This window comes from Acipenser ruthenus, chromosome 18, assembly GCF_902713425.1.
Source record: "Acipenser ruthenus chromosome 18, fAciRut3.2 maternal haplotype, whole genome shotgun sequence".
Classification (NCBI taxonomy): domain Eukaryota; kingdom Metazoa; phylum Chordata; class Actinopteri; order Acipenseriformes; family Acipenseridae; genus Acipenser; species Acipenser ruthenus.
The window spans coordinates 18,372,580-18,389,929 of NC_081206.1; the positions used below are offsets into that span (position 1 = coordinate 18,372,580).

General features: G+C 37.7%; 2 protein-coding genes across 2 annotated transcripts in view; one reads left to right on the forward strand and one right to left on the reverse strand.

Annotated features, from left to right (window-relative positions):
* The window catches only part of LOC117422162 (eIF-2-alpha kinase GCN2), a 36,222-nt gene extending 27,343 nt beyond the window's left edge, over positions 1-8,879 (forward strand). Inside the window, 9 exon segments of the mRNA XM_058992174.1 lie at positions 508-636; positions 1,759-1,845; positions 2,537-2,649; positions 3,089-3,147; positions 3,743-3,840; positions 5,506-5,574; positions 6,607-6,651; positions 7,107-7,225; positions 7,732-8,879. Of these exon segments, the coding sequence (XP_058848157.1) occupies positions 508-636; positions 1,759-1,845; positions 2,537-2,649; positions 3,089-3,147; positions 3,743-3,840; positions 5,506-5,574; positions 6,607-6,651; positions 7,107-7,225; positions 7,732-7,789 (777 nt within the window). The 3' untranslated portion in view covers positions 7,790-8,879.
* A 221-nt stretch (positions 8,880-9,100) lies between these two features.
* The window catches only part of LOC117422163 (cysteine-rich motor neuron 1 protein-like), a 37,369-nt gene continuing 29,119 nt past the window's right edge, over positions 9,101-17,350 (reverse strand). Inside the window, exons 13-15 of the mRNA XM_058991388.1 lie at positions 15,501-15,620; positions 14,814-14,992; positions 9,101-14,158 (exon numbers count right to left, since the gene is read on the reverse strand). Coding sequence (XP_058847371.1) covers positions 14,024-14,158; positions 14,814-14,992; positions 15,501-15,620 — 434 coding nt within the window. The 3' untranslated portion in view covers positions 9,101-14,023. The remainder of the gene's footprint in view (positions 14,159-14,813; positions 14,993-15,500; positions 15,621-17,350) is intronic.

Below are 17,350 nucleotides of genomic sequence, written 5' to 3' on the forward strand. Positions count from 1 at the left end.
AAAATCAAGCAAAGAAATGTGTTTCTTGTAAACACTGCAGAGGGTTCTGTAACACTATAACATGCAAATCTATCTTGGCAGCTCAGCTATGAAACATGGTCAAGGCGTCGGAGATGTGGTCTGCACAGCAGTAATAATTGGTGCTAGGAATTGTACATTTTAAACAGTCTTTCCTGAAGGAAATGGGCACCTGTCTTTGAGGAAGCAGTTGGCATGGCAACTTTATGGGCTACATATAGAGGAAGAAAACCCAAGCTGACACACCATGCCTTAGGCAACAGTAAACAGTACTTGTACAATAAATCATTTTCTTTAGTATTCTTTATTGGGTGTCATGTAACCAAGGTAATACAGTAATCATGGTGTTTAAGTATTTATTTTGCTTCAGTAAATAAATCTCCACGTTTTACCTATATATTGAATATGAATTTTAGATTTCACAAAACCATTTTTACCCAGCTAAAATGTTACTTGAATCTGGCTCTTTTATTTTCTCTTGTCAATTAGCCTTCAATAAGCTGCTGTGACATGCTGGTGGTTTCTGTTGGCCAGGCGTCGATGGATAGAGCTATTAAAATCCTTCAGAAACTCTGGACAGCTGGGGTGTCGGCTGATGTCATGTACGATGTGTCGCAGGTAAGTAATTGCAATAGGGTCTTCCTTTGTAAAGTGATGCTAGAGTGTGACGTTGTTTCTGAACAAGAATGCAGCTGAAGCCAAAGTTGCAGCCATTGCTTGCTTTTACTGTCCTGCATTACAAGGATTTGGCAATAGTATTAATTAATTTCTTAGCAGATGCCTTTATCCAGGGCGACTTACAATTGTTACAAGATATCACATTATTTTTTACATGCAATTACCCATTTATACAGTTGGGTTTTTAGTGTAGCAATCTAGGTAAAGTACCTTGCTCAAGGGTACAGCAGCAGTGTCCTCCACCTGGGATTGATCCCACAACCCTCCGGTCAAGAGTCCAAAGCCCTAACGACTACTCCACACTGCTGCCCACTAGTAACTTGTCTAGGTTACTGTATGTGAAGTTGTAACAAACGTTATTTGATCAAATCTAAAAAGGACTTGATTATCCCAAAAGGAGTTGACAAAGTTAACCCTGACCTAATACTTTGGTCAAGTGCAGCACAGAAACCAGGACCAGAGGACACAGTTGTAAACTAAGTGGAGCTAGACTTAGAACCGAGGACAGGATAGGCTTCTTTACACGGAGAGTGGCGACGGTGTGGAATGGGTTACCTAGTCCTGTTGTTGATGCTGAATCATTAGGATTGTTGATGAGCTACATTAATCTGATGCATCACCAGTCTTATGTTAATGGAGGGGGGCATTTTAACAAGACTATGTAGACTGTATACCCTTCAGGAATGTGTTGGGTGGCCTTGTCCTTGACCTCCTAGTCTTGTACACCAGTTTTTCTTGTTTTTGCGACACATTTTGTAATCTTGTAGCTGTCCATTTTGTGAACATGCTCCTTTTTTAGGTTACAGTCAAGTAAACTGTTGATTTTAAACATTCCCTCTCTTCACGTTCTTAGCACTTGTGTAGACACTGCAGTTTAATTGAATTTGAGTAATACGGTATCAAGTGAAATCTGACGTGTTTTACAGCTGTTGGCAGCAGCTTGATCAAGAGGAGAAGTCATTTTCTTTGCTAATAGAGCATAACAATGCATATGTGTAAATTATGCAAAATGCATACTACTGTAAGTCGTAACATAGTAAACTGTTATTTCTCTACCTGTAGTCACAAGAAACTGTGCAGGAACATTGCAAACATGTTGGAATCGCCTGTGTAGCATTCGTTTCTGAAAAAGAGGGAAACTACATCAAGGTAATGTGTGAGGCTTATTGTGTGGATGAACCCAGAGTCATTTGCTCAACACAACAATCAGCTTTATTAAAATCAGCATGCAATATGAAAATGGCATTAATGCACATAACTAGCAATTTCGGAGACAACCGACTGCTATTCACACCAGTGAGCCAGATAACGATACTGTTAATTATTTATTTCAAATATATACTAATTGATAACATTATGGCTTGCCCAAGTCCTTATACAAGCAATAGAAATGGGTATCATAGGACCCAATTCATACAGCTTGAACTGGGTTATTTAAAGTCTATTTTAATGAGCGAGATGAAGCTGAAAACTCTTGAAACCACCCCAGACTGGTAGAAGATCAACTACTGATCAATATTGAAACTGAAAAAAATATTTCACAAGATTCAGTAGTCTGTTAACAAAGCATATGCAATCAGCAGCAGAGGTCTTAATGCATTGTTGAGTGATCTTCCCTTAAACCAGACCCTAAAGAATTATTAGTAGTTGTGAGTTTTTCCAGCAACTTGATCATTTCTGAATATACCAAACCAGGACTCAAATTAATTTATATCAACGTTTTGGAAGGGAGTGACTCTTGTGTCCAAATAGTAGATAATTTTTATAAATTCCCTATAATGCATGTCTTTGACATACTGAATAAAGTTACAGGCACACTCCTTTTTTTTTTTTATTTAAGGTCAAATCATTTGAAAAGGACCGGCAATCAGAAAAGAAGATTTTAGAGACAGATTTAGTGGACCACCTCGTTCAAAAATTCAGGACCAAATTTTCTGATGACGGGTTTACCAGGTAAGATAAATTGAAATTGTACGTGTGAGATTTCAAAGACGACAGCACACGGAAACGGGAATCTGCTTCGGAGACCAAATAGTTTTTTTTAGTGAGCTACATGATGTAAATATTGCAAAAGTGTAAGAGGACATGTGCTGTTGCTGAATGTAAGGCCATATATGCATTATTTTAAGTGTAGGATTGACCAAGCCCTGCAGTCGTTCCCTTTTCCATGAAAAATTATAAGTATGTTTGGATTCCTGTCAACTAGTAATAAATGCAAAGTTGCAGGTCTTTGAAAATCAAAATGTTTTTCAAATCAACCAACATTCAAGGTCTTCAAACTTGTACTACAAGACGCTGTATAAATGTAATTGTTGTTATAGTATGATGGTATAACAGATACAGGATGATGAGTTTTTCCCTCTAAATATGCCTTTTGCTTTTGTTTTTTTAGAGATGTATCTGAAAATGGTGCCCTCCAGAACCCCAAAGCATCACTTCTGCTTACTTCAGGTGCAGCTAAGCTTAACATTTCTTGTACTTCTTGACCCATTCCTCCTTACCTGCTGGGCTTAGTGAGGCGATCGCCTAATTGATACTTTAGGGAGATCGGAGACCCCCACATACTGCTGTAGAGAAGGAGAAAGAGGTGGAGGGATGTTGATGCTAGCACACATTTACAAAGCAGGGATGCAAGTCCTTTATATACTTGAGGAACAATAAAGATCCAAGCACTGGCCCTTGTGGTACTTCAACCCACTGATTTGTACACCTCCACAAAAGTCAAGATTGACCTTGGTCTTATAAATCCAAGCTGGATGTCTGCTATTCTATTGTTGCTACACAAGCGGCCTTCAAACCTACCCTTAATATTGCTTCCCTCAGTTGGCATGTTTTGGATGTTAAACGAATGGCACTGTAGCTACCTGTGTCTGTCTTGCTTCATTTTAAAATACTGGCAGAACATTTGCAAGTTTCCAGCCCTGTGGAACCTCACCTGTTGCATATTTCTTTCCATAACAGTGTTTCTCCGTTTATTATTATTATTATTATTATTGGTTAGGAAATGATGATTGCTTCCTCCAAACAGCTGTTCCTTTTGTTCTAGGATCATCTGAGCCATATGGAAGCCGCACAGTGCTGAATGTGAATGTTGTCGCGCCTGAAAAATTGTCTGCCAGCGCAAGAAGACGATATGAAACGCAGGTATGCTACTTTTATATTTCATTTGTATCATTGCTTTCTTTTTAAGGGTTTTGTTAGGCATTTTCACAGAGCAAATGGATATCGAGCATCAACATTATAAGAAGTGTCCCAACCATAGGATATGTGAAACCACAAATTTTTGTGGATTCACAGAGACCTACTGTTGGAGAAGTGCAGTTTTCTTATGAACCTCATTAGAAATGCCTTTTCTTACAACACCCATTTGGGTGCTTGACATGGAAAAGTTCTGTTGTAACCAGTAAGGGCTCTGAATAAATATCCTCATATTTCTTCTCACTTCTCCCTTAAAGACGCATTACTGGAACTTTCCATCAACAGTCCAAAGCACCTTTGACCATTGTTCCATAGTCCAATTTCTGTGTTTGTGCATATTTTACGCTTTTAGTCTTGTTCCCTTTTTAATAGAGGTATTCTTACTGCAACACATCCTTTAAGTCCTGATTTCAAGAGTGACCTTCGTACTGTTGATTTGATGGACAAAGACACCTGTGCCTTCTGCCAGTTCTGTTGCCAATTCAACGCTTGTCGTCTTTCTATTCCTTAAGGATATTATCTTCAAGTATTGCTCATCCTTGTTGGACAGCTTTTTGGGTCTTCCTGTCCTGGGTTTGTCAATTACAGATGATGTTTCTCTATACTTGTTGATTATGCTTCGGATACCACACCTTGAAAATCGAGTGATGCGAGCTATTTCACTCAATGTTTTTCCTTCTTTGTGCAAGTCAAGGTTGTTATAATAGTAGAAAACACTAGTGGAGGCTTTGAGTAAAAATGCAACATGTCTAAGACTTTTGCACAGCAGTGTATATCCTATTGTATTTTCCATTTTTCTGGATATGCATTCGTATTTTAGACGAATGCATAGTCCTATTTTTTTTTTTTTTTATTTAGTCGTTGCCAATTAGTTTTTATTATTTTCTCCCCAATTTGAAATGCCCAATTATTTTTTAGGCTCAGCTCACCGCTACCACCCCTGCGCTGACTCGGGAGGGGCGAAGATGAACACACGCTGTCCTCAGAAGCGTGTGCTGTCAGCCGCCCGCTTCTTTCACACTGCGAACTCACCGTGCAGCCGTCTCGGAGCTACAGCGTCGGAGGACAACACAGCTCTGGGCAGCTTACAGGCAAGCCCGCAGGCGCCTGGCCAGACTACAGGGGTCGCTGCTGCGCGGTGAGCCGAGGACACCTTGGCCGACCTAACCCTCCCTCCCCCCCCGGGCGACACTCTGCCAATTGAGCGCCGCCCCCTGGGAGCTCCCGTCCACGGTCAGCTGTGGAATAGCCTGGACTCGAACCGGCGACGTCCAGGCTATAGAACGCATCCTGCACTCTAGCGAGTGCTTTTACTGGATGCGCCACTCGGGAGCCCACATATTCCTATTTTTAAACATACTCAAAATTACCTATTTCTCAAGGTTTGGGAGATTCCAACTTCCGTGATGTAAATGCGATGCCCCCTGGAATTGCTATGTATTGTAGGAAGGAGAATTCCCTTCCACTGTCTGAATGGAAGGCTCCCGTGCCTCTATAACGATGCCCCATCTGCACCAATGTGTACCGCGGCTCAAGGTGCCACAATCTCGCCTGCGTGATTTATTTTTTGTTGTTTTGAAACATTGTAACAATTTTTTTTTTTTTTTTTAGATACAATCAAGACTGCAGAATATGGCCAGTAATTTTCAAAACAAATATAATGACATGGAAGTGTTAGCAGTAAGTATTTATTTATTTTATAAACAAAATGTCAGGTTTTACATATTTGTTAATTTTTATAATGTTCAAATTTGGCATCCTCCCATCAGGCCAATAGTCCTGGGAAGAGTTGAATCAGACAGAGGAGAAAATACAGGAATTGGTTAAATAAGAAATCTGACTTGCTATGTATTGTTCATTGCTTTAGTCTTTGGATGCTTCAGCATTCTTTTTTTCTTGATAAATCAACATGTGATATTTATTAGCAATATGGGCTAGTTACAGAGAGAGAGTCTCACAGTCGTCATCCAGTTACAAAGAAAACAAATAGTTTTCTTTATTTTCTGTATATCCATGTATGGAAAAACATAATATAGTATCTGTATACATCTGTGCTAAGAATGTTTGATGCATTTGTGCTTTTAAACCATACTGACAATTAAAAGAGCTACAAAGTAAAATCTATAATTCCAAAGCAGATTACATGTTATAAACCTGTAGCACAGTACGCTTGTGTGCTGGATCGGAAATGTGAGCTTGTTGAAGATGTGCTGTATTTTACTGGTCATGTTTACAGATATTACATTTCCTGTGATTTTCAGAATTGTGTTTGCTGGATAATGATTGCTAATGTATTAACAAGCGTTGCATGGACAGCTATGCTTTCTTATTCAGAGTCAGCTGTGCTGCTTGTTCTGTTGTAACCAGTAAGGGCTCTGAATAAATATCCTCATATTTCTTCTCCCTTAAAGACGCGTTACTGGAACTTCAGCAGTGTCAACGGAATCCAATTGATGTTTTTACAAGTCTCCTACCAACACTTCACCAATTCACAGTAAACCATTTGAGAACAGCTTTTTTAGTGTTCTGCAAAATGTAACTGTGCCCTTCGCTTTGACTGTATACTGTATAGCTACCGTGCCATACTACCACACTTGTGTGAAACGATCATATCTCAGGAATTGTTATAATAGGACTGCAACCTTTGTGTGCTTTAAAATGACTAGTATATAACATCTAGTTGTTTGTTTGTTTGTTTGTTTGTTTTTACAGATTGACTTGCCCAAGGAAATGTTAATACACTTCTTGACACTTGAGGTGAGCAATACCAATGTTTAAAAATATATAAATTGTATTTATACATACTTTACAGTATTAAGTCAAGCCAGTGTATATTGTGTAAACCACATGTGGCTCAGTATGAGGGTGTTTAATTCAGAACAGATAAAACACATACCCCATTGTACTGTATGTAACCCATAACATATGTGTAATTTACACAGGGGACATGTCCCCCTCACTTTTTCATTATTTCAGATACAATAATCTTTATGTATGCGTCAGCTACAGAAACTGGGCCCCCCCACTTTTGAAACCAAAGTTACGCCAGTGACCCATAACCAAGTTGATATTACTGTGTGATGAATTTGACACAAGGTATGGTGAAATGAATATAAAACGGTGATATATTTTAAAGAGCCTGTCGCAACATTAGTAATAAAAAGAGCGGAGTGAATAAGTTTAACATTGATTCATTTTTATATTTGTTTTAGTATGATGGGGACGAGCAAATGTTTTATGCAAGTGTGAAACAGTTGCTCTCTCGACTGCCAAAGCAACGATATTTAAAATCAATCTGTGAAGAAATTCACCAGTTCAAAATAGTTAAGAGGTAACAATTTATTCTCCTATCTATCTATCTATCTATCTATCTATCTATCTTGTAGTTAAGCTACTTTTGTTTGACATAGCTCCACTAAAATCACTTTCATTATGGATCTTCTCAATCTGTGTTGGCTGTCTCCAGTAGTAACAACATACAGTAGGAGATAACCAGCATTTATTCAGAAAAGTATATTGCTGTTTGACAACCCTCTTGAATGTATTTGGAAAAGTATATATTTTAACTTGGCAAAGACTGCATAAAAGAAAAATCCTTAATGAAATCCGTGGAGAATACAAGGTAACCATATCACAATCCAGCTTCTGATTTCCCACTTCAGTTGTATTCCCTGTTAAGTATTAGTCCCACATTTGCAATTTGCCAGTGAGAGGTGACCTCTCCTGGCTCTGGTGATTGTAGTTGAAAGTATGATTTATTTAGGTGTGTTCTCTGTGAACATGAGCTGGTAGTGTGGACACCCAACAGCACTGACATGTATATTTCTTTGTTTTTAGGGTGGCAGTGCTGGTTTTGTACAGCTATAAAGATGATTACTACAAGGTTCTCTCTTAAACTTTAACAAAACAGATTTCCACGAAGAGCAAAATCCTTAGTGTTTTTTTCTGCCTTCTGTATTTTCTTCATGTTTATACATATGTTTAAAATGTTAGACACACTTGCATACTGTAGATTGCAAAAGGAGGAGATGTGTAAAAACATTTGATTCATGGTTATAAAATAACTATCTTTTTATTAAAGAATATTGCTTACATGGTTGCAAAGAGGCTGTGTGAACATAAACTTCTCTTGTTGAACCAGGATAGTAATGAGATGTATTTCAGTCGTTTTTATAAAAAAAATAAATAAAAAAACGAATACAAACAAAAGGTGGTCTGCTTACCTTAAAAATGATTATGCTAAATAAAGTATTCTTAGTTTTTTTTTTTTAGGTTCTTGGTCCAACGGCACTAAATTTAAAGTCACTGATGTTTGTGGATGTCCATAGGCTGTAGCAAGCTTTTGGATTTGAATTATTTACAGTTTATAGGCTGAAGTAAAGTAATTGTAGCCAACAAAAGCATGACATCTGGCCCTACACTAGGGGCAAGTGAAACTGTCTGCACCTCTTGAGCACATACTTACCTGTCAGTAACCAATCAGCTGTTTTCCCTGATGACTGTCATGCTTTGACCTTGAAGGCACTGCAAGGGGGAATTGACCAAGGAAGTAAAGCAGTAACAGACTTCCTGGAGGGCAAGGCAAGCAACCTGAGAACTTCCTTGAACTTGTACCAGGTGTCATGATTTCAAATGTGTTTATTCAGAACTGCACATTTGAACCCTATATAGTGAATAAATATCTGCGAACATCTCAAACCCCTGAGCAGATGCTGAGACATGTTAATTTGTCATCCAAGATTTGTGCAATGTGGGGCCTGTGAAAGTTTATCATTGAACTATACCTATTCGTGCCATATTGACACTGGCATTGCCTATGGCTGTTCAACAGTGTGGTGCAGAGAGCTTCGTCTGCTCTTCATTAACAGCCAAGCTAACCTGGGCAATTTGCCACCCATGAACCGGAAAAAAGGCTCTTTCAAAACAAGTTTCAAATAAGAGCCCACTCAGTTTTCAAACGAGGGGTATTTAACCCTTTCAGTTCTAAATTATTTTTATATATTTATACACCACCTCAGACTGGGACCTGGGAGTTCTGTGAGGTTCCATCACGATTTCTTCCGGCATACGTTAACATACGGCACCAAGATAAGGTGGGACCTGAAAGGGTTAGTACAGTCAACATTGCTAAATGTATTTGCTTTATTACTGTACACATTTGAGAATGAAACAATTCACAGAATATATACATTCAAGGCAACAACGATTTTGATCACAAATGTATTTATTTTTCAAGGAAAGATGTTTTACAAATCAAACATTTGCTGTTGGGAAAATAAATAAGCAACTTTACATGTTCTGAAGAGTAAAGTAGGCAAAGAAAAAAAAAGGTTAACACAACTAAAAACGTACAGCAGGTGTGGCTCCATTGAGCTTTCCGCTCATTACCTGCTGACCACTATAATTAGCTTTTAAAACTAGTTTTATTAATAATAAATAAAGCTATGTGAAAAAATAAATAAGGAACTCTTTCTTTCATCTAATTTGATGCTTATTTTTACACTTAGAGTTACAAGCATTTGCAAAAGCATTTAACATGTAGCTTTTCCCCCCATGCCTTAAAAAACACTTGGTTAAGATTAGTAATATTCTTAAATATCATCATCATCACAGCAAGTTAAGTCTATGTTATTAGTATACAAGCACACTGTCCAAAAAATAAGATACCCCAAAATAAAAATCTCTTTATATGTAAACCATATAATAATAATAGAATAACAATAGTTTGTTTGAACTTTACAATCCGCAATAATTTTGTAATGTATTTTACATGTAGTAAAACAAGCTCATCAGAACAGTAGTGCTTTTATATAAAACCAAATATGCAACTACTGCACCTTTGCTCCAGCTGTCAATAATATGGCATCCATCTTTCACAGCTCTCCTATAATTTAAGAAACTCTGCATTGCTCTGGACTGTTATATTTTTTTATATATTAAGTATTTTTTACAAACAAATCATTTCAATGATGTAACAGTTTTGTGAAAATTGCATGTGGTAGAAGCAGCTTGTCGCAATGAACCACAGAAATATACAATTCTCATTTTTAAACAGCATAACCTTTATCCACAGAAGAAATCAACCTGCTAGTGTTAGGCTTTTAAGAATAGGGACCGTATGCTGGTGTGTCTACAATTTACTTACCTAATGTGCCCTAAAAATAGAAGTGATTTAGACTTCCAGCTGAAAAAAGATGCTTAAAAACCTTCTCTGGTGCCCATCTTTTCTGTTATACCGATGGCCCTTTTGAAAAACGTTTTTTAAAAAAACACACATTCATAATTCACTCATTTGGTTTATTCACTAGGCCATGTTGACAGTAAATGGTAAAAGTCCTAGATTTTCCTGCATAAGGACCCTCCATTAATACCACTGTTTTCAATGCCTCATGTTTTTTTTTGATGTGCAAGTCAGATAGCGACATAGAGGGAGCCCTGTGATTGTGAGAGAGGCTCAGCCCTATATAGAACTACTCTGCCAAAATTCCACAGCTGCTGCAATACACGAGGTGTAATCAAAGCTACCCCACTCCCAGCCTTTACCAGTAGAATTCATGTACATACAATTTAACCTGATAAAGTATGTTTTAAGAACTGTAACACTGCTAAGTGTTTATCACCATTGTTTTTTTTTTTGTTTTTTTTTGTATCCTCGTAGTTTACTTCATACAAAATTAGTGACCTGGTAATGCAGCATTTGTGTTGAATAAAACATGCTTCTCTTTTCGAGCTCTTGTTAAAAACACATTAGTAAGGAGGCAGGCATATACACGGTCTGCTGCATGCTGCTGGTAAATTCTTTAGATTAGGGTAGTTGAATGCTTTTCAAAGTGTTCAAAACTCATTGCAGTAGCTATAATGTTAAAATGCTCCAAATATGGGTAGAGAGAATGCATGACATATGAGAAACAGGTAAGTAATACTTTAGCATCCATAACTATTAAACATCCAATAGTGCTGAATTTGGAAATACTAAAAGAAATTCATTCAATGACAAGCATTGCTACAAGAAGCCTTTCTGATGTCTTACCCCTCCACAAAAAACGAAGAATGCACAATTTTGTCGTTGAATTTAAGCATTTTAAGTAAGACTAACAGTTCTGTGCTGTTTCGCTGTCAAATAAACAGTTGAGTAAAAGGTGTTCTGAATCTCCTTTCCATTAAAACAATGCGAAAAGGCAATGCAGATGCAGTATAAATAATGACGTATGTTTATTTGTGTAAGCATTGTACTATTACACAGTTAGCACTCGGATATACGACACTCAGATACACGTCAGTCGCGTTTTACTGTCCTTGTATTAAGAAACAAATCAATTCCCATTTTATACATATACATATATACAGACGTGCTCAAATTTGTTGGTACCCCTCCACAAAAAACGAAGAATGCACAATTTTCTCTGAAATAACTTGAAACTGACAAAAGTAATTGGCATCCACCATTGTTTATTCCATATTTAATAGAAATCAGACTTTGTTTTTATTTTTTATTCAACATAATATTGTAAATAAGAAAACAAATGAAAATGGCATGGACAAAAATGATGGGACCGCTAACCTAATATTTTGTTGCACAACCTTTAGAGGCAATCACTGCAATCAAACGTTTTCTGTAGCTCTCAATGAGACTTCTGCACCTGTTAACATGTAGTTTGGCCCACTCTTCCTGAGCAAACTGCTCCAGCTGTCTCAGGTTTGATGGGTGCCTTCTCCAGCCTGCAAGTTTCAGCTCTTTCCATAGATGTTCGATAGGATTCAGATCAGGACTCATAGAAGGCCACTTCAGAATAGTCCAATGTTTTGTTCTTATCCATTCTTGGGGGCTTTTAGCTGTGTGTTTTGGGTCATTATCCTGTTGGAGGACCCATGACCTGCGACTGAGACAGAGCTTTCTGACACTGGGCAGTACGTTTCGCTCCAGAATGCCTTGATAGTCTTGAGATTTCATTGTGCCCTGCACAGATTCAAGGCACCCTGTGCCAGGCGCAGCAAAGCAGCCCCAAAACATAACCGAGCCTCCTCCATGTTTCACTGTAGGTATGGTGTTCTTTTCTTTGAAAGCTTCATTTTTTCGTCTGTGAACATAGAGCTGATGTGACTTGCCAAAAAGCTCCAGTTTTGACTCATCTGTCCAAAGGACATTCTCCCAGAAGGATTGTGGCTTGTCAATATGCATTTTAGCAAATTCCAGTCTGGCTTTTTTATGTTTTTCTTTCAAAAGTGGAGTCCTCCTGGGTCTTCTTCCATGGAGCCCACTTTCGCTCAAAAAGCGACCGATGGTGCGATCAGAAACTGACGTACCTTCACCTTGGAGTTCAGCTTGTATCTCTTTGGCAGTTATCCTTGGTTCTTTTTCTACCATTCGCACTATCCTTCTGTTCACTCGGGTCGATTTTCCTCTTGCGGCCGCGCCCAGGGAGGTTGGCTACAGTTCCATGGACCTTAAACTTCTTAATATTTGCAACTGTTGTCACAGGAACATCAAGCTGCTTGGAGATGGTCTTGTAGCCTTTACCTTTACCATGCTTGTCTATTTTCTTTCTGATCTCCTCAGACAACTCTCTCCTTTGCTTTCTCTGGTCAATGTTCAGTGTGGTGCACACAATGATACCAAACAGCACAGTGACTACTTTTCTCCATTTAAATAGGCTGAATGACTGATTACAAGATTGGTGACATGTGTGATACTAATTAAAAAAACTAATTAGTTTGAAATATAACTATAATCCAATTATTTATTATCTTTTCTAAGGGGTACCAACAAATGTGTCCAGGCCATTTTAGAATATCTTTGTAGAATAAGCAATAATTAATCTCTTTTCACAGCTTCTTTGCTTTATTCTATGACATACCAAAGGCATGCAAGTATACATGATAAAATAGCTTTTAATTTCATCACTTTTCAGGAGGAATGAAGCATTATTTCAATGAGCTGTAAGGGTACCAACACATTTGAGCAAGTCTGTATATATATAACAAATTAATGCACTTACCTGTCACTCGTGATTTCACACTCAACAGTTTTCTGATACAAGCCTGTCTCTTCAATGTTACTATTTATTTGACTATCCGTCACAGTCTGCATTTTTTTCCTTGCATGTGCAAATCAGTCTGTCTTTATTGTGCAGTTACACATCGCTTCCTGCAGTTTAACCTGATGAAAATGCAGCAAAAATAAAGCGAACGAGACCAGCTATTGTAATGTAAAACAGTTAGTCATTAACCAGTTTGATACTGTGATGTAATTTTATTTTATTTATTTTTTTAAATCGGTAATCTTTAGTTGCTTTTGTGCATTGTCATAACTGTTGAACTGTAACATTAGGGCCATATCGAGCACTATAGTCTGCAATTTTGAATACTGACTTTGGATACTGTTTTAATTCTGGAAACTTTTTTTAAATCTATTGCTAAATTGCATTGCCTTTTATGTTTTACGCAGTTCTGTGCATGGGTAACATTTTGATTTCATTTTGCTGTCGTTAACGGTCGTTTACTGGAAACCGGATTTAAAAGTACGTACTGTATTACAGCCCACGTGTCTGTTTTGACAAGTGATATTTTCAGAATCATACGTTCTGAATTAAAATACTTAAGTTGAAAATATAGTACTTTACCAACAAAACCAACTACAGTACATCTAAATGGATGCCTACTTATTTTACAAACACAGTCCTTTCAGCTATGTATTTTTGACATTGTACCTTTTTTGTGTTCCCTGAAAAACGGACAAGAGTTGGAACGGGCCAAAATGAAATAATCAGATATGAGTCACACTCTTAACCATCACTGATGTCAAAAAATATAGGGTCGGATATGTGAGTGCCGACTGTGTACTGGATTTGGCTGTGTGGGAATGGTTGAGGAATATCACATTTTCAATTCATACTGTTGCACACAGGGTTTGCCTTAGTTTAGGTTATTTAAAGCTTTAGTAAATTTATATATATAAAAGATCACAAGATAAAATTGCAGATGTACTTAGTTTTGCATTGCAATATCTTTCAATAAATGTCCATTTTATGGGCTGTAAAATGAAACCCAAATCCCAGGCCTCCGTGTGTGTTTCTATCCCAGCAGCCGACTTTGCTGCTGCTTCTGTTTTTCTGTTTGATCGCTGTGTCTTTCATTGCTGATTTGAACTTGCTTCTGTGGATACATTTACTCTGCATTCATTCCTGACATTTCGAAATGTATTCTCCTTTGAAGGCTCCATATATACGACAGAGTTTTTGTTTACATGTTTTTTCAAAATTACGGTCTAAAAAAAAAAAAAAAAAAGCCATAAAAAAGACATACAAAGTAATTTCAATGTAAAAAAAAAAAAAAATGTATCTAATGATGCAGTGAACAAAATATTATGATGTATTTATACGTTACATACCATTTTTTATATTTTCTAATACACAGTAAGGGTAAGTACATAGCTACTGTTCATTATTATTTTTATTATTATTATTCACACATGAAAAAGGGATCATTTATTATAATAAACCTGTCGTAAAGAATCAGTGTCAAACACATTATTCTAATTTTGAGGTTTCTGTTTCCAATTGGATGAACATGTCAGTATTCATATTCCTAATTCAATGACCTTATATTATATTACATTTAAAATTCAGTAAAATGAAAACGTTGTTTTCATTTTACTGAAAGCTCAGGTCGGTTTGTCAGGAGGTGTCTTAGCTTGATTAATGTATTTATGTTCGGTGTATCTCTATGCATTGTTCGTAGTGTCCTGCCTTCCTTGGTAATGTTACCTTTACGTGGTATCTGTTGGCATAAGGCGATTTCCTTTACTGATTGCTCTCCGATGCATTTGTACTTGTGATGTGAGGCACTGTAAACATGTCATTCACATGGTGTTATATGTTCTAAAGTGCTGTGTGTTACTAAGGCGTTAATGTATTTCTTACCTTTTTGGGTGCACTGTAGCAGGGCATTTGTACCCATTTCTTCTTCTTGTTTATTACAAGAGCAGCTATGAGGAATATGACAGTAGTCAGCAATACACCGGCTACAATCCAGGCTGCAGATTGGTATATCAATGCAACCTCCATCTGGCTTGGGTAATCTTCATTTTTAATTTTTCCTTCTAAAATGAAGTATACAAGAAGACACTATTTCATTTCAAATGAATCCCCATCCGATTCCTCAGATGCAGTTACACAGCATTAAACACTTCCTGTTGTGTTATGTTTTATAATACCTGCATTCTATGCATTTAAAAAAAAATACTTCATAGAGTGAGCATAGATAATCTGTTGTCAATGTGAATTATGTGGTAGATGAGAGCTAAGAGTAAGAATGCATTATTGTAATCCAGTGATTTTAAATATTAACACCACAGAACACATGAATTTGCTTTTGTTAAAATCTCTCTTGATGAGACCTCTAAATACATTTGAATTGGCTACTCTTATTATTGAACCTTTTTATTTATTTTTTTAAATACAAGCTTTTATAAGAAACTTTTTTGCAATAGAAATTTTAGCAAATAGGTTTGTCACTGCAGGTGTGGAAAAACTTGTCAAACTGAAGGGCCCTGGATTATACAGCTAAAATACCTTTGATCTTCTAAACTGTTGACTGTAACACTTTACCTGTAATTGAAATAATGTGTGGAACTTCAGTTGTGGACAACCATTGTTCAGTGTCCTCGGGATAGGTTTTCACAGAGGGGGTGAGAGTTGACAGCAACGTTGGCAAGACCTTTGTGCCATCTTTACAGAAGGAAAAAAGGAATCCGTTAAAATAAAAAGCAACTTGGTATGTTTATGAAATATCTTATAGGTATTCTCTGTGCTGGTTTGACTCACTTTGTATGATTTTCAGTTTCAATCATAGCATTCTGGTGACTTTGTAAACCTCAGTGTTCAGAGTACCACTGTGGCCTCAACATACAGTACTGTGCAAAAGTTTTAGGCAGGTGTGAAAAAATGCTGTAAAGTAAGAATGCTTTCAAAAATAGACATGTTAATAGATTATATTTATCAATTAACTAAATGCAAAGTGAGTGAACAGAAGAAAAATCTAAATCAAATCCATATTTAGTGTGACCACCCTTTGCCTTCAAAACAGCATCAATTCTTCTAGGTACACTTGCACAAAGTCAGGGATTTTGTAGGCATATAGTCAGGTGTATGATTAAACAATTATACCAAACAGGTGCTAATGATCATCAATTCAATATGTAGGTTGAAACACAATCATTAACTGAAACAGAAACAGCTGTGTAGGAGGAATAAAACTGGGTGAGGAACAGCCAAACTCAGCTAACAAGGTGAGGTTGCTGAAGACAGTTTACTGTCAAAAGTCATACACCATGGCAAGACTGAGCACAGCAACAAGACACAAGGTAATTATACTGCATCAGCAAGGTCTCTCCCAGGCAGAAATTTCAAGGCAGACAGGGGTTTCCAGATGTGCTGTCCAAGCTCTTTTGATGAAGCACAAAGAAACGGGTAACGTTGAGGACCGTAGACGCAGTGGTCGGCCAAGGAAACTTACTGCAGCAGATGAAAGACACATCATGCTTACTTCCCTTCGCAGTCGGAAGATGTCCAGCAGTGCCATCAGCTCAGAATTAGCAGAAAACAGTGGGACCCTGGTACACCCATCTACTGTCCGGAGAAGTCTGGTCAGAAGTGGCCTTCATGGAAGACTTGCGGCCAAAAAGCCATACCTCCGACGTGGAAACAAGGCCAAGCGACTCAACTATGCACGAAAACACAGGAACTGGGGTGCAGAAAAATGGCAGCAGGTGCTCTGGACTGATGAGTCAAAATTTGAAATATTTGGCTGTAGCAGAAGGCAGTTTGTTCGCCGAAGGGCTGGAGAGCGGTACACGAATGAGTATCTGCAGGCAACAGTGAAGCATGGTGGAGGTTCCTTGCAAGTTTGGGGCTGCATTTCTGCAAATGGAGTTGGGGATTTGGTCAGAATTAATGGTCTCCTCAATGCTGAGAAGTACAGGCAGATGCTTATCCATCATGCAATACCATCAGGGAGGCACCTGATTGGCCCCAAATTTATTCTGCAGCATGACAACGACCCCAAACATACAGCGAAAGTCATTAAGAACTATCTTCAGCGTAAAGAACAAGGAGTCCTGGAAGTGATGGTGTGGCCCCCACAGAGCCCTGATCTCAACATCATCGAGTCTGTCTGGGATTACATGAAGAGAGAGAAGCAACTGAGGCTGCCTAAATCCACAGAAGAACTGTGGTTAGTTCTCCAAGATGTTTGGGCCAACCTACCTGCCGAGTTCCTTCAAAAACTGTGTGCAAGTGTACCTAGAAGAATTGATGCTGTTTTGAAGGCAAAGGGTGGTCACACCAAATATTGATTTGATGTAGATTTTTCTTCTGTTCACTCACTTTGCATTTTGTTAATTGATAAATATAAACTATTAACATGTCTTTTTGAAAGCATTCTTACTTTACAGCATTTT